The following is a 20,058-nucleotide window of genomic DNA, read 5'->3' as shown; positions in this document are numbered from 1 at the left end:
CATATCATGATGCTTGCACCACCATGCTTCACTGTCTTCACTGTGAACTGTGGCTTGAATTCAGAGTTTGGGGGTCATCTCACAAACTGTCTGGGGCCCTTGGACCCAAAAAGAACAATTTTACTCTCATCAGTCCACAAAATGTTCCTCCATTTCTCTTTAGGCCAGTTGATGCGTTCTTTTGCAAATTGTAACCTCTTCTGCACCTCTTTTATTTAACAGAGGGACTTTGCAGGGGATTCTTGCAAATAAATTGCATATTTGCATACACAGGCGTCTTCTGTCACAGCACTTACAGGTAACTTCAGACTGTCTTTGATCACCCTGGAGTTGACCATTGGGTGAGCCTTTGCCATTCTGGTTATTCTTCTATCCATTTTGATGGTTATTTTCTGTTTTCTTCCATGCGTCTCTGGTTTTTTTTTTTGTCCATTCTAAAGCATTGGAGATCATTGTAGATGAACAGCCTATAATTTTTTGCACCTGCATATAAGTTTCCCCCTCTACAATCAACTTTTAATCAAACTACACTGTTCTTCTGAACAATGTCTTGAACGTCCCATTTTCCTCAGGCTTTCAAAGAGAAAAGCATGTTCAACAGGTGCTGGCTTCATCCTTAAATAGGGGACACCTGATTCACACCTGTTTGTTCCACAAAATTGACAAACTCACTGACTGAATGCCACACTACTATTATTGTGAACACCCCCTTTTCTACTTTTTTTTTACTAATAGCCCAATTTCAAAGCCTTAAGAAAATATATTCAAAACCTGGATTAATCTTTTTAGTCACATAGCACTGCTATTATTCTGAACACTACTGTATTTTCAGGTTGTTTGGTACATTTATATTTGCATTTGAATGAAAATGAAGTGATTTCTGTTGTAAATATGATACTATATATGGTACAGATCTGATACTTGCACCACAGGAGCACCCCCTCCTCCCCCGGTGTTACAGCTTAGGAATACTTTGTGTATATGTTTTTTTCTCATATTCCTGAGTCTTTGTTTCTTGCAAAGAGAAAACTGTATTGACAATAGACAGTAGGTACACCTTAGTCGCCCACAGGGAGTTGTGAACACAGTCATAACAACAGATGGTATACACTTGATACTTACACCATATGTAGCACATGGGGAGTAGATGACTGGATTTTGGGGCTGCTCATGCAAGAACATGATTATTTGCAATCAAACTTGTCATTTGCCTACGCTTGGCAGGTTATTTCACATGCCGCTTTGTGTTTGTAGGTGATCCTGGACAATCCGGTTTGCCAGGACTACCAGGGACATACACTGCTCAAATTCCACACAGAGTGCAGAAGAGAGATACAGGTAAAACAGTTTAAGTGTTTGTCACCTGGTAGAGTTTTGAGTTCAACAGACAGTCACGTACCTCACTGCTGCACCAATGTTTTTAACCCACTGCAGGCAGCAAAGCGGTTGAAGCTCATAAACGGCATCGGCGTCACGTCAACGTTGGCTGAACATGCAACGGTTTATTTTACTACTGGTTCATGTTAGATTTCATTTCACTTTTTTCACTTTTGTTTTGTTCGGCGATAAACTGCAGCAGTGCAAGTAGTTGAAAATGCTTTTTTTTATTCTTGCCAATGTGGGAAAGTTAAGACAATAAAAGCGGCAAAAGAAAAAAGAAGCAAGACATTCTATAGAAATGGGTGATTTAGCTGCTGGTCAGTGTTTTGCAACACAGACAATTATAACGTGGGTGTAAAAAGTTTACTTTGCTTCATTAGAAGGTTGCATTTCCACTTTTTCCAGGGACTTTGTGAGAAAGATGTATTTTTAAGCAATAAGCAGTGATTGCTGGTATTTTAAATGCACTTTGCATCTTTTTACACACAGCTTGTTTGTGTGGAGTGTCTGATGTACGTTTTGTACTTAACGTTTGAGGATTATATTGTATTGCTTACTATAAAAGTGTTAAATATTGTTGATGGATCAACGTAACCAAAGTTTAATGAAAGGCCAAATTTTCCACTTGATCCAACTCCTTCAAACACTGCAGTGTTTTTGAATATATTTTTTAAAAAGTAGATAGTTTGAAGTAAGCACTATCTGAAACTGATAATAATCTGATCCTAGAGTCATTTGTGCAGAAGAGAATGACTGATGCTATGGTTATGTTTTTAAATGAAGTTGGGTATTTCGATAAAGATTTACTTGAAAGGTTTTCACAAAATAAATCAATCATATTGTTGGCAGAGTTGCACAACAGCGACTGAATTGTATATTTTTATACAGTGAAATTGATATTTTCATTATATAGTAAGTGTTCAAAAGTTTAAATTATAAATTGTTCCCACATTATGTCATACATTACTCCATTGATATTTGATCAATATATTCAAAAGATGCACAAATAAAATTATTTTTGGATTTATGAGTCTCCATAGTTGTATAACTAATTTGTAAACACTGATGCATTGTTTTTGAAAACAACTAAAAATGCAAATAAACAGTCAATATTTTATTTACAACATACATGTCCGTTTGAAAAACATCTTAAATAAATTTGCTCTGGCATCAAAACAATGCATTTACCAAGAATGTTCATTGTGGTAGAATGTCAAAAATATGTTTAAAAATTAAACAAGGAACAAAGATGACTATAATTCACTGTGGACTCTCTCTCTCGACAACTGGCGCAACATGAATTGCAGAGCGGTACGAATACTTTTGGAGTATGACAAAGTTGTAACTGCTCTTGAAATGGTGCATAAAATGAATGTGAAGGGATTGGACTGGCCGTGTTCATAAGACATGAGTGCAGTTCAAACATAAATTCATCCAGAATGGCACCAGCCATTTAAACTGAATTTGAACTGGAGGGCACCAGGGGGCACAACACTTTTGGTATGTAGAGTTTGTGTAAGAGACAGGATTTCTGGTGGGTTCAGATTAGCTCCACTTTGCTACACGCAACAGCAAATGGCAGTCACAAAGTCATAGAGTTGGATATAGTGAAGCTACGGGCACTCGCGCTTGGCCGTGTGCCGTCAAGGAGCATGCCCTGCCATTACCAAAGAGGGCAAAAAGTTGTCTGTTTTGGTTTTATTTATTGTTCTTTTTGTTTTCTTTGTGGCTTCAGCATTCACTCAACACACACGCTGCATTGCACATCCAGGTACTTCGTGTCCTTTTTGCTCTCTTTGGCAATGGCGCCGCGCCCCCATGTAGGCACGGCAGCATTATGTTAGCAACATAGGGAGTGTGCACTCTAGTTTCACTATATCCAACTCTATGCAGCTACCAAAGCTCCCTGAGGTGAAGCAGTGCAGGTGATTCTTTGTATTATGTCCATGGGTGTTAATGGCGGTTTGCAATTCACTTTTATTAACTCACCCAAAACAACAATGCTTCACTTTGCAGCATCATGTCACAGACACACCAGATACATGTTAATTAAGTGCAACAACTTTGAAGACGGATTCATATTAATACCATATTTTCCTGAGCATGAGTCTTTTTTTTACTACTTTGAGAGATCCTGCCATTTGTATTCTGGTATGACTGATGTACTGAAATATTACATGTTCATTAACAACAATAAAATGTGTAATAACTTTCTCAGGAATCAAAGCACTAAACAAAATAACCTCCAATAATAAAAGAATAAATGCCAATAAAAAAAAAAAAAAAACAATGCACAAAAATCCCAAATTAAAGAGCTGTTAAAGAAAAAAGTACAACTTAGGTTTTTTTCCCCTCTTCAAGAAGCATTTTTTTTTTTGACAGGTACGACTTATACTCTGGATAATATGGTATGGTTGGGACGAGAAGTCATAATAGCTGGCAACTAGCTAGTACACCTAATTTCTAGTTGACAAGTTGTGTAATACAGACAGGATGATTTTTCCACCTTAGTTCCGTTAAAACATCCACCAGCAACCAGTGGGTTCTAAATAAAAACCTAGCTGTAATATTGTTTCAAGTAGATTGCTGTGTTAATGCCATGTTTACACCTTTTTTTTTTTACTTCAATTTGGAGTTTCATTGCTTAGATTTGACCTTAATTTGTCAAGATTAGTTGTGGACTAGGTCCTCACAAACCTAATTAATAGTTACTCATAGTTATGTGCTTGAAGGAGGCGATTTGTGTGACAGTGAAGACAGCATCGTGAGCATAATACTCTGTTGTACTGATGCAATGTTACAGGCAACTGGTGACATATGAAGGCAGGCAATGTGTATGTGCACTGTGAACCCATTGTTGTAAACCGCATCCGAGTGGTGTGCTATTTAGAGATAATTACGCAGCGCTAGACAGAGTTTTGGCGGTCTAAGGTGCAAATCCTTTCTTGTGATGGACCATATGAATGCACCAGATTTGTGCTCGACCATACCTTATGTTTTGTAGACCAGCACGGCCACGTGACAGCAAGTGGTTTTGTGACATAGGCCTGGGTGTAAAAATAACTCTGTCATGCGGAAACTATTAATGACACTACGGCAGTGCGCTGCTTTGCACCAGGTGGTAGACAGAGCCCACAGTCTCCAACCACCCTAATAAAAATCCAGCATTTATGTTTTGCCAAACTTTAACTGAAAAACGTGACATCAACCTTAATGTCAGCATGTACAGAACTTAACATATACAAATTATAGCATGTACAAATAATATGCAGCGAAATAACAATAATTGGTATACTCCTTTTAAAATAAATCCTTTTGTGAACCATCAATACTTTGAAATGAAATACAGCCACTGACGCCTCCTCCTGTTAGGAGTTACAGATACAGCATTCCAGCTTTCATACAACTGTGGTCTAAAAAAAAAAAACCCTACAGTGAAGACCATCATCAATAGAATATCACAAGTATACATATTTAGAAAACTAAATGTGATCATAAAATATTCTCGGGCATTATCATCAAGCATAAACTATAAGTAAAATCAATGAAAATGTTTCAGAAAGTCAGTTTGGAGTTTGAATACGTTTGTCTGTAACAAATATGCGACACGTGCTACTGCATATTTCCATTTTTCTTAGCTCGTGTGGCAAAACGGTGCAAATCAATAGCTTTACATTCTTTTGTGTTCATACGTTGCACAAAGAAAAACAAAACTTGTGGCTGCTCACAATGCTGTTCAAAATAACTGCAAAAAGTGATTTTTATGTATACAAAAAATGTGTTATCACTCAGAGAAATGCACAAACAGCATTGAAATGAAATGATTCATGAAAAGCAGTTTGTTGGTTTCAACTGTGACGCCTGTAAAATCGTTGTGGTTGCCAGTGTCCGATTAACTTCATACGCAGGCGCACGCACACAAGTAACATTGCGACACATTCCAATAAAGCACAGCCTGATGATAAAGTGACGACATGAGGTAAAAACTGCACAGTATTAACGACGGGTTCTGAGGACGCTGTCTCGCGTGAAAACGGAACGGCCAGCAAAACAATGGATTAAGTGCCACAACATCAAATCACCTCTCCAAAGTTTGAGATAATGGATGAATACAAGGTGATGCATTTTCTGCAACCTGTTAAAAAAAAAACAACAAACAAAAAAAAGTTTTTTTTGGGTCTAAATGCAGAAATAATCCAAGAGCATGCTGGGGGGGGGGATAATGTAATTTTGTGGAAAAAGACGCAAATTTCAGGGTAGTGCCAGAAAATGCGTAAAATTGCATACTAAAAGTCCTCAAAAACCCCCCCCACCCCCACTTTTATTTCTTCCTAAAATCCAAGATGGCATCCAAAATGGCCACCATTTCAAGATTTTAAACATATCATTGCTTCTGAAAAGGAACCTGTTTGAAATGTCTAAATATATGTTATACAGCATGATAAACTCTCTAGCATGAATATCTAGAGGTTTTAGATGTGAACTCCTTAGATGAAATCCAAATTTTAATAGTTTGAGAACTAGATGTATATCACCTAATGCAAAATCACTATCACAGGCCAAAGCATTTGCTTATGGACAGGGTAAAGGAAGTACCAAAGGGCCATCCACAAACCTTTTCAGCTATTCTCTTTAACTCTACAGACGTTGGTGGTAGGATTTTGTGTATGTGTGTGCAAAATCTGAATTCTGACTGAAAGAAGAAACAATCTAAAGAGGAAATATGTAACTGAGAATTTAATAACAATAATAAAAATAATAAACAATTATATATGCACACACACACACAGACTGACCGTAACTTTGGATTCCAATATGGTCACCATCTTAGTTTCTGACATTTCCAAAATGTGTAACCTCTAGATAATGATTGCAAAGACTTTCACATGCCTTAATACATACATTTAGGCACTTAAATCATGTCGCTAACCTTTCCAGAAGCAAAAATATCTAAAAATAAGTGAAACGGTGGTCATGTTGGACGCCATCTTGGATTTTGACAAAGTCATGAGGGAAATTCTCTAAGACTTTTAAGCATGTGATGAATATTTCAGCTTGTTCCACAAAATTTTTTTTTAATGATAAAACTCGGACTAAAACCAAAACAAGCTGATATGAGGCACTGGAGAGCTTTCAGACAGCTTCAGGTTGAGTTTACACTCTGGTCAACCTTCATGACAGACTGCAGGAACGCAGGCACGCTCAGAAAAGTGCATATTCTCCTTTGGACACTTCACAACAAGATAAGTGAGGGGATGGAGTGTTTGTTTGTGTGTGTGTGTGTGTTAGGCACGTCACGCTCACTAATTTAATCCAAGCAGTGAAGACACGGGGGGGGGGGGGGGGGGGGGGGGCGGCACCACCCACTCAGATAAGAAGACTGACGGGAGGCTATAAACCAGAATTGTGCAGGTTTGGGATCGGGTAGAATTTGGAAACCCGACTCTGTGCGGTGGGGTTAAGGCATTCAGATTCTCCAGTCATCCTGAAGAAGACTTCCTGCTCCTGAAGTTTCCGGGTGAACTCCTCCTCCAGCGCCTGCAGGGGGCAGCAGATACAAACAAGTGGAAAAACTGATAATCTGTCACGACTCCAAGATTGATTATTTGTGGCTGTATAAACAATGCTGAGAGAAGTTGTTAGAGTGATGCGACAGTGGAACTACCTTCTTCCTGGGTCTAAGCTTCTCTCTCCACTCCTTTATCTCTTGGCTGTGCTCCTCATCCAGCTCCTTCAGCTTTTGGGTCTCGTGTTCAATCAACAGGTGGCATTTCTCGTTCTGAGAAGAAATGTGGGTTTACAGTTCAGCGTATGTGGGTGGATTAAATGTAAAAGCCCTCCAGACATCGAGTGAGGTGACGTCTCATTATGATCATTTGTATTAAAAGAAAAAAGAAAAAAAAAAAAAACAGGGTTGGTTGACGAGCAATATCTTTCCATGATCAGGATCACTTAAAACATAACATTATTTTTAAACACTAAAAACGTGTTTTGTCAAAGAGCAAGTTGATGACTTCTGTCAGCATCAACAACTGCACATGTATATATATTTATGGATAAAAAAAAGAAGAATGTGTGTCACTCAGGCTGCATTTGACCTGGACAGAAATCCAGATCCAACTATTTTTACCTCACAGATGGTTTGTTCTCACTTGTAGCTATTGGATAATTTGTTTCAAATATTTATGGACCAGTTTTAATCCATTTTTCCCTATTTGAGCATTAGTATTTTATATTATTGTGTGTTTTTATTCTTTTTACTTTTTCATGTTTTTATTCTTTTATTGTGCTTTTTAATCTTTTAATTCATTTTGTTCTGTTTTTCCAAGTTGTGTTGAGTGAAGTGCCAATATTGAGACGACCCCGTCGTGAATTGGCGCTATATAAATTAATAAATTTTTGATTTGATTTGAATTTGAGTTTGGGCATGCCATGTTCCCACATACACGTTTTTGACTACGACTGTTCAAGATTACACCATGTCAAAGTTGTGGTGGGGAATGTTGACCATGTCTTGTGAACTCATAAGACTCCTGTACAAGAACACCTTGACCTTAGTACAACGCACAAGACGAGTCATCACGCCTGAACCAAGAAGCACCATGATTTAGCACAACACAATTAGGACTCTATCAAGACTATTGTGGTACAGTCATCAATATCCAAGGATGCGCAGGATTGCCTTCAAGATGGCAGCGAGAAAAAAGGAAGACTGCAGGATGACAGCAAATGGATTTGGAAAAATTCCACAACAGTTTTACACTTTTAAATAGGGTTGGGGTGACTAATCTTGACAAATTACCAAAGGCAAATCTAAGCCACGAAACTCCAAATTAGCATCAATGCAGTGAACTACAGGGGAACAATATTTCTGGCAATATTAGAGGCAAGATATTTCTTCAAAAACCTGGGGACAATGGCTGCTGAAGGTCTGCGCCCCCTGTAATTGTTTGATGAAGTGTTGCAGTTTGGTGTTCAATAGTTTCAAACTGAAATGATGGTTTATATGGGGCTGTTATTTTAGCAAAATTATTTGCAAATGTATGCAGACAGTTGTGCAGCTGTATCTCAATGTCTGAGTTTGAGTGCATGTGTGTGTAAAAAAACAAACAAACAAATAAAAATCTGTAAATGCATCCTGAGATTTGTGAGTGCATAACAGAATCTGCAAATGTGCATTCAGAAACCGAACGTGCGTAATAAAATTAGTCCAGACCCTCCAGGAATTTGTGATGCTGGTGTCACAGACTGAATGCCCCCCCCTTACAAATTCAGTCCCCCCTGCCTTCACTATGCATGTGTCATTTTGGAGCGTCAGCAGCAATTCACCAATTACTGCCTCATGTTTGTAAATATACACAGAGCAAAATAGATGAAAATATCTTTGCATACTGACTAATCAACAAACATAGATATAGTCACCATCTCTGTGTGTCTGTGTCGATATTGACATGATGCTCTATTTATCAATCAATCAATCAATAAATAGAGAAAGACTGGTTGAATTATTTGTTATATTGGTTGTTGAAATCCTGGCATTGCAAATTTCTAAAAGGACTGGACGCATTTAACAAAAATTCAAATATTCCAAATATCATCTGTTCCAGGAGGGCACCTGCTCGACTTACACCTGACTATTTTAATCTGGTAATTCCCAGCTGTTCATTGGCTGAGAACACCTGTCATAGTTCATTAGATGTGGGTGGAGCAGGGAGAGTGAAAAAACATGCAGGGCAGCCCTGGAGTATTTCATTTGCAAGACTTGCAAGTGTATTGTGATTTGTACATGTGCAGACATTTTTTTTAAATGGATACACAGATACAGTGTTTAAAGGTATTTTATTCCAATAGCTGGAAATACAGACAAATTATCATTCACAACAACTACTCTATGACACCCACAGATGAGATGCCAGACCATTGCTGGTTAGTGCGTACCAACCCCAATGTCTTCCCCATAGACACATACAGGAGGTTAACCAGGAATTGAACCCTGACCTAAATGTCAATAACCCAACTCCTTAGTCCACTGAATTACCCATGTTACAGTCATATCTACAAGTGCACGTTCAAATCCTCTATACAGGGTAGATGTTGTGGCCTCACCTGTAGCTGCTGCAGCTCCCTGATGTTTGAGTCACACTGAAGCTGAAGATCTCTCATCTGGTTCTCGTGTTTCTGGTGCTGGTGAAGTCTCTCGTTCTTCTGCCTCTTTTCTTCCTGGGAAGCAAACTGAACCACACATGGGGTTTTGCTGTCACATATGTTGCAACAGAGTGTGTGTAGCTTTTTATATTTGTGTATTTTTTGGTGCATTATTCTCCAAACCTGCTGTTGGCAGTAGTGAGCTACTACTCAGTGAATCACTATGCAGACTAAATCAAACGTTTCAAAGGGTCATTTTACGTGATTTGATGAGTATGTGACGTGAAAACATGAAAAATCTTGTCAAAATCCAGTTATAACAAACTGCTTCTTCCAGTGAAGAACAATTTAATGGTTGTTTACGTCTTTCACAAGCTATCAAGCTCCAGAAAGTGAACCACCATGAACTATAATTTGTGACCATTCTCACAACAAAGACAACGCCATGACCTCATCCAAATCAGACAAAATAACCAGAAATAATCATCGTGAACTGTGAAGTCAATCAATACGACACATCACAAATGTTGCATCACAGTACAAAATGCCACAACATGGAAAGGTGTCAACAAGATGTCACCACTATGCCGCCTTGGCTTGTACACTGCAATGGAATAAATACCAACGACTCCTATACACGGCTACAAAATATGGATCATGAATGACGGTTGCTGCTGTAGCTTAAGAGGAAGATCTGATCTTGAGATCTGATCTTGAAATTTCTTTGTGGGCTTTGCTTTACGTTCTTGAGTCTTGCTGCATTATTGGTATTTCCCCCATTTACAATCCAGAATACTCATGACTCAGCAAGATGCCGTCATAAAAACATTTTCATTTTAACATTTTAAAAATTGTCAAGGTACATCGTGGATCATTCTTATTAGGGATGAAACAATTAGCTGATATGAATTTAAAGAGAATTTACAATAATTTATAGGGTTACGTTGATACCGGACCCCTGATTTGATCTACATGAACTATGAACCGGTTGATGTTTTGAAACAGTTAAGTTTAGCCATTTTGCTACTACTTACACATCTTCAAACTCTTGCAAAATTGCAAAAGGTCAGCAAGAGAAGCGTGAACCTGCAGCTACCTGTTTAACCCGCTCTCTCTCCTGCTCCTGGGTGATGGCGGCAGAAGCGGTGATCCGGAGACTCTTCTTGAACATGGCCATGCGGGTCTTGGCCTCGCCGCGTTGGATCTTGGGCAGGCGGACCCTCTCTTGGGTCTGCCTGTTCTTCATCTCCTCTATCAACCGCTGGTTGTAGCGCTGCATCTGCTCCATTTCCTGTGACACGCACAGACAGAAACGTGTGTGAGGCTTCATTGACGCGTGCGGTTCTCACGTCGTCATGGGGGAAACCTGCACGTTTGGCAAAGCTCGTACTTTCTCATGCCTCTTCAGCAGCTGGTGCCTCTGCAGGAAGTACTGGTCTTTCAGCTGCTGCTTCAGCTGCTGGTGTTTCTCCTGCAGGTGGCGCTCCTCCAATTCCCACATGGCTGCCTCACGAGCTGCGCGACAACAAGTGAACATGAGTTCACATGCAAACGTCAAGTAAGGCCAGTGGTAACAGATGTGATCACGCCCGTCAGTGAACGCAGTGTGAAGACAACAAAACAGACAAGTCATCTGGCTGGGCAAGCTGTGACATGTTTCTCCAATAACACGTCTGGAGTGTCATTTGTACGTGCTGCACATCACAAACTCATTATGTCAGCATGGTTGTGGTGAACACAAAGGCTACACTGGGCTATACTTTAGAATTTAAAACAGCAGCATCACGTTTGTATGAAGGAAACTAACAGAAACTTCATCCATGGTTGAAACACACAAGAATGACTGCTCACTTTACCTAGTTTAACTTATGACATAGTAATGGAGCACAAGAGCACATTTGTAACAAGAAGTCTGCTTCAGCTACATTCTTTGTTGTGTTTAAATGGTAATTTTTGCTCCAGCGCTGCTGCATGTCCACCTTACTTGTGTATGACGGGTCTTTAAATGACACAAATGCTTTTGGATGAGTCAACTCGTGAAAACTGATTTTTACAACTGCACAGCTGAACATCTGCGTTGCTTCTGGCCAGTCAGGTGTGAGAACTCCCCGTGGATCCGTGGATATTAAACTGTGCAAAATCAGTGTCCTGCTGCAATTATGCCAGTTGATATGAAGGATCAGTGCAGCATATGCTGCCATTGATAAGGTGTCTTTCTACTGGCAGATGGAGTTCATTTTGGCCAGTCATCTACTCGCTCACCTTCAACCGTTTATCCGGGATCAGGTCGTGGGGGCAACAACTCCAGTAGTGGACCCCAAACCTCCCTTTAGTGGGCCACATTAACCACCTCTGACTGGGGGATCCCAAAGTGTTCCCAGGCCAGTGTGGAGATATAATCTCTCCACCTAGTCCTGAGTCATCCATGGGGTCTCCTCCCAGATGGACGTGCCTGGAACACCTCCCTAGGGAGGTGCCCAGAAGGCACCCTTACCGCATGCCGAACCATCTCAGCTGGCTCCTTTCAACATGATGGAGCAGCGGCTCTACTCTGAACTCCTCACAACTGACTGAGCTTCTCACCCCATCTCTAAGGGAGACACCAGCCACCCTCCCGAGGAAACCAATTTTGGCCACTTGCACTCGCAATCTAGATCGTTCGGTCATGATCCAACCTTCATGACCAAAGGTGAGAGTAGGAATGAAGATTGAGTGGTAGATCAAGAGCTTCACCTTTTGGCTCAGCTCCCTTTTAGTCACAACAGTATGGTATAGCTAATGCAATACCACACCAATTCTTCAGCCAATCTCACGCTCCATTGTCCCCTCATTCGTGAACAAGACCCCAAGGTACTTGAACTCCTTCACTTGGGGCAAGACCTCATTCCCTACCTGGAGTAGACAGCCTATCTGTTTCCTGCTGAGAACCATTACCTCAGATTTAGAGGTGCTGATCCTCATTCTAGCCGCTCCACACTCGGCTGTGAACAGGCCCGGTGAGTGTTAGAGGTCACAGGTTGATGAAGCCAACAGGACCACATCATCTGCAAAAAGCAGTGATGAGACCCTCAACCCACCAAACTGAAGACCCTCCTCCCCTACATCTCAATATCCTGTCCATGAATATCACAAACAGAATCGGTGACAAGGTGCAGCCCTGGCAGAGGCCAACCTCCACCGGAAACGAGTCCGACTTACTGCCAAGGACCCCAACACAGCTCTCGCTTTGTGAGTACAGGGACTGGATGGCCGTGAGAAGGGACCCCCTCACTCCACACTCCCACAGCATCCCCCGGGGTACCTGATCATACGCCTTCTTCAAGTCCACAAAACACATGTAGACTGGAGGGGAATACTCCCAGGCACCCTCCAAGATACTTGTGAGAGTGAAGAGCTGGTTGGTTGTTCCACGGCCACGACGGAACCCATACTGTTCATCCTCAATCTGAGGTTAGGCTATCAGCCGAACCCTTCTTTCCAACATCTTGGAATAGATTTTATCAGGAAGGCTGAGTAGTGTGACGCCCCTGTAGTTGGCACACACTCTCTGGTCCCTTTTATTTTATTTTTTTACATATGGGGACCACCACCCCAGTTTACCACTCCTTTTTTCACTGTCACAGACCTCCACGCAATGCTGAACAGATCTCATCTAAGACAGTCACTCCACACCCAGAGCCTTCAGAATTTCTGATTGGATCTCATGCTCTGAACTTCTTCCACATGCACTGCTTTACATCTCCTACAACAGAGGCAGCTGGTCTTCAGGCCTGTTTGTGCCTTGCAACTGCCTCCTGAGTCCTCCAAGATAACATATCTCAGAAAGACTCCTTCTGTCGGACAGCTTCCTTGACCACGGGTGTCCGTGGTGTTTGAAGATTACCGCCCTTTGAGGCACCTAAGACCTTCAGTACATAAGTCCCTGCTGCAGCATCAGCAATGAAAGCTTTGAACACTGCCCATTCTAGTTCAATGCCCCCAACTTCCACAGGGGCATCCTTGTGGAAGCTGTGGGCAGAAAAGCTCCACCGGAGGTATGAGTTGAAGATCTCTCAGACAATGGGCTCCTCCAGATGTTCCCAGTTCACACGTACTATCCGTTTGGGCCAGTCATCTTCTCTGATGCAATGTAAGTGCGGCCATTTAGGAGGACCTCAAAGTAGATGATTAACCTGAATCCAAGTATTGCCATTTGAGATGATGGCTCAGCTCACTACAGCACGAATGACTCAATAAATTACGTGCCCCCCCCCCCAAAAAAAAAGAAAAAGAAAAGAAAACCCTCTCGTCTTATTCAACACTGGAATATCCTACACGGCCCCTAGATCAATTCTCCTCACTGTATTTTCTGGAGTGCAAGTCCAAACTTTTATCTGTATGTCGAACTTGTTATTAAACAGCTTTTCCCAGGGGGTGCGTTTAACACTGCACAGGAACTCAGTAGTACATACGCACACCACAGTGTGTGCTGTTACTTTACATAACTTTTCAATTCCAAAATTAAGCAAGATGGACAAGTAAAGGAATCATTAGATGGACACAGAACAGGACGTAAACAGTGGATTTTGGCAAGAAGCCTTCAGCCTGTGGTGTGTACCAAAAGGACTTAAATTACAAAAATAAGCAAGGTGGACAAATAATTGTGCATTGCACAACATATTAGGTGTTATTTGATGCAGATGAACACAGATTGCTGGCCCACGGTGTTGGAAACAAAAAAATGTGAGCACAATAGATTTGTATTTTATCTTATTTTTTTTTTAAATCAGCTCTTTAATTTAAAGTGCACTTTTTAATTGGCATTTATTTTGTTTAGTGTGTTGATTCCTGGGAAAGCCCTATATAAACAGCTATTATTATTATTATTATTATTAACAAAGAACTTGCAACTTTCTGGGATACAAGTCGAGTATAAATGGCAGGACCACCCGAACTACTTAAAAAAAATGCAACTTGTACTCCAGAAAATAAGGAAATTATGGTAAGGCATTGTTTTTTTTGCACAAACTCTGATATCCATGAAAAAGCAAGTCCTGCAGAGGCCCCGAGGCCGATGGTGCCTGTGCTTATCCTCAGATTTTGCAGCGTGAAGTGGATGAGAGTCTATGACTCCCCCTGGACTTTCTGACGCAGGCTACTTCCCCAGCCAAGGGTGGGACTCATTTACAGCTGTATGGACTGAAAGAAAATGCAAGGGTCCCATCCAAGGACACGGATTGGTTACAAGACAGGGAAATAAACCCAGGTCTATATATTTTCTAGCCCAACTCCCTATCCAACAGAGTGACACGTTGTAGATATTCCAACAGGATCTGAGGGGGGTTGTCATACCTGCCAACACAGAGCAGAAAATTTTGGTAATCAAACAGTGCAGTGGTTTTTGATGATATAATCTGAAGCATTCCCAACACATATCACCACATCCCATCTGCACAGTGAACTGTGTAATCAAATTTACTAGTGACTTGCTTGAACCTTGACAAAGTAACAGAAAATAGACGAGCTAGACCTAAAACCTCAAGGAATGCAGGTGAATGTCAGCACATGAAACCTGGAAAATGCGTTCTTTTAATACGCATGCCTGTTGACATAGCTGACACGATGCTCAGTGATGCCAACAGGCTGATAACCACGTTTCACTGGAGGTTTCTGGTACTGTGGAGTATGTAGCAGTAGCCTGTGTGGTGACGTGGAACCACTCAGGTGAGCCAACCCGCAACAGCCGCGCTACCACGCTTGGGGAGATGATGGCCTAGTGGTTAAGCATTGGGCGTGAGACCAGAGGATGCCCAGTTCAAACCTCTGCCAGACCAGACAATCACTAAGGGCCCTTGGGCAACCTCCTTAATCCCCACTTTGCTCTCATGTATGTACTGAGCACCTAAATGTGAGGCATCACTGTAAAGCACTTTAAGCTTTGATTCAGATGGAAAAGTGCAATATACCAAATCCAACTCTACTCAAATTTAACTGTTAATGGGGACATCATCAGATATCTTCCATCATGGTAAGTCCAACTGCATACACCCTCAGTCTCTTCTCAAAAAAGTTGGCTTGTCTCAGTCACCCACCTCTCATCAGCTGCTGCTTGTGGTTCAGGCAGTCTCTCTCGATTGTGGCGATCTCCAGTTTATGCTGCTGAATGATTTTCTTCAGAGCGCTGTCCAACTCCTGCTGCTGCTTCTGCAGAAACTCCTGCTCCTGAGGAGCCGAGAAGGAGGAAGAGCAGTGAGAAACATCAAGAGGAAACCATGGAGAAGCAAGAACAAGAACAAGTAAGAGCCAAGAGAAGTAACCAAAATGGAGATGCATCTTAAGAGTCTAGAAATCTTAAATCGTCTGCATCAGGCCAAGTACAACACACAGAGCACTACAGGTCACAGCACCAACTGGAGTCAGTTGCGGAGACACTCAGAGTTCATGGATGGCAACGATCCACAATGGAGATGAAGAGAGAAAGAAAGGAGGAGAGTTAACAGCTCGGCAGAGCTTCATAGTTTCATGTAACACAACATCTTCGGCGACATTCACAGACTACAGCATGAATGACTCAATAAATCATGTGCCCAAGCTGTTTTCTACTGTTACATAATTATGAATCGGGATTTTCCATCTTAAAATTACACAATCAACTTAAGGACAAAAAAACTATATTGAACTATATTCTTTCAGTGTAGCTATCGTGATACGTCCACATGTAATGCTTATTATCAAAGAACGCATGGCAACAAATTAGGCAAATTATATTCATGTAAATAAGTATGTGGCTAATGACATTTTATTAATTTTTTTGTAACATATATATAATTTTAATACCAATTCCCTGTCGTTCTCTACGGTCCATCCATCAAAAAATAAAGCAGCTTTTTGATCAGTTTTGATTGTCCGTTAAGTGTGGATATTATGCACATTAGGGCTGAAACGATTAGTTGAGTAACTCGAATAATTCGATTACGAAAAATGTTCAAGGTAAATTCTGTGCCTCGAAGCGTTGTTCAATGTTGTAGTACATGTGCCAGGCCTGTGTGTGGCGCTGCAACGTCCCCAGAAAAAAAAAAAATAAAAAAAATAAAAAACAGAAGACAAGAGCATAACAGCTAATCCAGATAGCAACGATAGCTACAGCTTTCCAACGGGACACACAGAGTAAAATAAAGCCTTTTAAGTAGAGGTGGGCGATACCGGGAATTTTGGTATTGATACCAAAAGCATTGGGTAAATACAGGCCCAGTATCACCAATATCGATACCAATACTTTTTCATATTTAACCTTCATAGATCCAAAGGATCCAAAAGACCTAGGATAGACTTTCGCCAAACATTGTACGTGACAACAAAATACTTTATTATCACAATCAACATTTTTGTTTAAAAAAATATCACTCAACACAACTTAAAACAAAATCTCCTGAGGTAGAGGGCTGACAAACCACAATACAACAAAATTAACACACCACAACAAAATTGGCTGGCGCCGCTGAGCCATGTGATGGCGCAACAATAAAAGACCAGAGGGGGGAGGGTGCGCTGCTCTGTGTTGTGTGACACAGTGCAGCACTGCTCTTACAGACAGACAGTAGACTTTGATGAATCTGCGTACGCAGCAGTCAGTGCGTGCAGGAGAGAAAAAAGCTTGAGTATCGATCTTTTTACACGAGGATCGTTCAATATCAATACCAGTGTTGGTATCGATATTAGGATCGATCCGTCCACCTCTACTTTTAAGAGAAAGAAGGTCCACACTGATCATGTGAAATAGCCTTACTGCACATTTAAAGCAAAGCAGTGTGTTTGTCTATTTAAAAAAAAAAAAAAAAAAAAAAACACGGCTCGCTCGACGTGGGGAGTGACTATTGACCCGGCGGCCGACTGCTGTCTGTCTCTGCTTGGTGCGAGTCACAACTCCGCCCCCGGCTACACTGACAAACGGCAGAAGTCCAGTCTTTCTTCTGTGTTTCGCTTTATAATTTTCGATTTTTTTGGGCAATGCACAACGCTTCACAAACATGGTAACTTAAATAAAATAATAATAATAAAAAAAAAAACTGACTGTGAGACTTGCATGTTCAACCTCCAGCTGAAATGCATTGGCTGAACTGCAGAGAAAGTGGTATAAAATAAATAAATAAAATATAATATATAATATATTATATATATATATATATATATATATATAATATATATATAATATATCACGCAGGGACCCAGTTCACCAACCTTTATAATAAAAAAAAAAACCTTAAAAATGGTCAAATTTTACAAGTTGGATAAAACAAAACAAAACAGAAAGCCACATCCCATCGCCATTTCAGCAAAATGGTCAACACTTTGGCGCAGTAGCCTTGTGCCATTGCTTGGGGAGAGCTCTGGACTACTGATGTTTAAAAAACACAAAAGTACTTTTTATCCAATTACTCAATTAATCACCAGAATAATCGATAGAATACTTGATTACTAAAATAATCGATAGCTGCAGCCCTAATGCACATGCATTTCTAAATGTGACAACCTCAGAGCAGACAAACCCCCCCACCCCTTCAGGATCTTAGGTGAGCCCCCTCCCCCACCCAAAGGGGGGCTCCTACCCCAAGTTGGGAACCAATGGCTTACATTAGTCCTATCAGGGAAATCTGAAACGGCAAAAACAACATCTGGGGCTGAGGGCATCATGTGTACTAACAGACAACGTTGTTTTTTTGTTTTTTTTGCAAAAACTGTGTAGTATGATATAAACATGTATAATAGAGCAGACGTAGAACATCTTGTGGATTGGTGGTGGAAAGTACGGAGCAGAAGAGGAAAGAAGATCCACTGCACAAACACAGTGATGACAAAAAACATCGACCATGCTTACATGTGCCCAACCATCACAATCTATCCTGTCGCTAAAGAAACAAAAAAAATTCTGCACACATCTAAGTATGGGCCAGAGAGAAACACATCAAAGGGACACTTACATCCTGCATCTCAGCGTTGAAGAGTGCGCATGAGGACAACTGAAAAGACTGAATCATAACCTGGGCCACTGCCTGCGGAGGAGAGCACACTCACCCTGATCAGGGACACACAAACATACACACACACATCAGGCTGAACAACTCACACGCACGCGCCCACACAATCACGCACACCAATTCCCGCTGAATGATCTAAGAGGAGGCGCTGCTCTGCTTTGGGAAGGTCCCCGACTGGAGCGTGCCACGGCATTCTCTACGGGATGTTAGCAGGACGTCAGTTAATTAGTTAATAATACTCTCATTCGTCTCCTCATGCTTAAAGCGGCTCATAAACGCAGCACTCTGTTTAATCCAATTTGCAGAAGAGCAGGTTTGTTAGAACACTTTCCGTGCTGCTGGGTTATGGAGTGTTAACAGTAAAATAAATAAAACATGAATAAATAAAAGTCTTAAGTGCATGACTCATATCCAACTCGTAAAACAAGCACCGGGGGAGCAGAAACGTCTAAAGGGACTTAAGTAGAAATGGAAAACTCCTACAGGATTCACAGCAAACAGGTGATCTGGAGATAGAAGTACACTGAGACTGCACACACGTTCATGACTTATCATTTCTACCTCACTGCTGACAAGTGCACTGTCACAATTTCAGGCTCTGTGATCTCAGAAGGAAAGATGCAGCACTGCATCTTTATATATATATATATATATAGTTAAATGTATAAATAGCACAAGAGATGGTTATTTAATTTTACTGTGACTGTCAGGTTCATGATGTTCAGGTACTATGGAGATTTGCAAAACTACTGTATTTTCAGAGTATAAGATCATCATATCTTGTCCTGCCAGTACTGCAACCAGTTCAGGGCTTCTTGGTTGGCATCATATAGGTTTTGTTGGGTGACATTTGGGCCCAGTTCGCAATAATGGAGACTATGTTGCGTGGTTTGGTCAGGGTGGCCGCGTGGGCACTCGACTGAGTTCACCCATCCCCATTTCAGGAGGTTATCTCTGGTTCTGCCTACTCCACTCATGGTTCTGTTCAGGGCAGCCTATTTCCTTCGGGGTAAGTGGGTACCATAAGCTAGGGACTCAAAGGGACCCTGGAGAGCTTCGTTTGGAGGTAGTGTCCAGAGTTTTCCATGTCTAGTCTGTATTAGATAAATTTAAAGGTATAAATTAAAAAAGGCCTCTTGATGAGGACAAAAAAAGTTGCACATTTTGTGTGTATTATCAGCTCTTTAATTTGGATTTTTTGTGCAGTGTTGTATTGTACTTTTTTTATTGGCATTTATTCCTTTATTATTACAGGCAGGGGTTGTGGCCAAGTGGTTAAGAGTGACTGTTTTCAGTGCGGAAGGCTACTGGTTCAAGGCCATCCTGCCCATTCTCAATGTAACGTGAAGTTAAGTCAGGAAGGGCATCCGGCGTAAAACTTGTGTCAAATCAACATGAAAATCCACCTCACCTCACTTTCTTACAATTCTTTCATTATTAGAGTTTAATTTCTTTCATGCCTTGATTTTTAGGAAAGTGCTATATAAAAATCATTTTAATTAGGAATGTCCCGGCCCGA

General features: G+C 40.9%; 2 protein-coding genes across 13 annotated transcripts in view; one reads left to right on the top strand and one right to left on the bottom strand.

The window, feature by feature from the left end:
• The window catches only part of col17a1b (collagen, type XVII, alpha 1b), a 63,495-nt gene extending 61,259 nt beyond the window's left edge, over window positions 1-2,236 (top strand). For all 9 annotated transcript variants that reach the window (XM_034184196.1, XM_034184194.1, XM_034184192.1 and 6 more), the window contains 2 exons: window positions 1,255-1,338; window positions 1,435-2,236. In XM_034184196.1, coding sequence (XP_034040087.1) covers window positions 1,255-1,338; window positions 1,435-1,490 — 140 coding nt within the window. In that variant the 3' untranslated portion in view covers window positions 1,491-2,236. The remainder of the gene's footprint in view (window positions 1-1,254; window positions 1,339-1,434) is intronic.
• A 245-nt stretch (window positions 2,237-2,481) lies between these two features.
• Window positions 2,482-20,058, bottom strand: part of slka (STE20-like kinase a) — a 59,741-nt gene continuing 42,164 nt past the window's right edge. For 3 of the 4 annotated variants that reach the window (XM_034184198.1, XM_034184201.1, XM_034184200.1), the window contains 6 exons: window positions 15,597-15,726; window positions 10,916-11,040; window positions 10,622-10,816; window positions 9,487-9,612; window positions 7,046-7,159; window positions 2,482-6,918 (listed from right to left, as the gene is read on the bottom strand). In XM_034184198.1, the coding sequence (XP_034040089.1) occupies window positions 6,772-6,918; window positions 7,046-7,159; window positions 9,487-9,612; window positions 10,622-10,816; window positions 10,916-11,040; window positions 15,597-15,726 (837 nt within the window). In that variant the 3' untranslated portion in view covers window positions 2,482-6,771. Of the gene's footprint in view, window positions 6,919-7,045; window positions 7,160-9,486; window positions 9,613-10,621; window positions 10,817-10,915; window positions 11,041-15,596; window positions 15,727-18,482; window positions 18,555-20,058 lie in introns of all 4 variants that reach the window. The other variant, XM_034184199.1, reaches the window with a different exon arrangement.

Source organism: Thalassophryne amazonica, chromosome 13 (genome assembly GCF_902500255.1).
Source record: "Thalassophryne amazonica chromosome 13, fThaAma1.1, whole genome shotgun sequence".
NCBI lineage: Eukaryota > Metazoa > Chordata > Actinopteri > Batrachoidiformes > Batrachoididae > Thalassophryne > Thalassophryne amazonica.
Note: the sequence above shows the minus strand (reverse complement) of the source record. Positions and strands in the feature narration are given on the sequence as shown.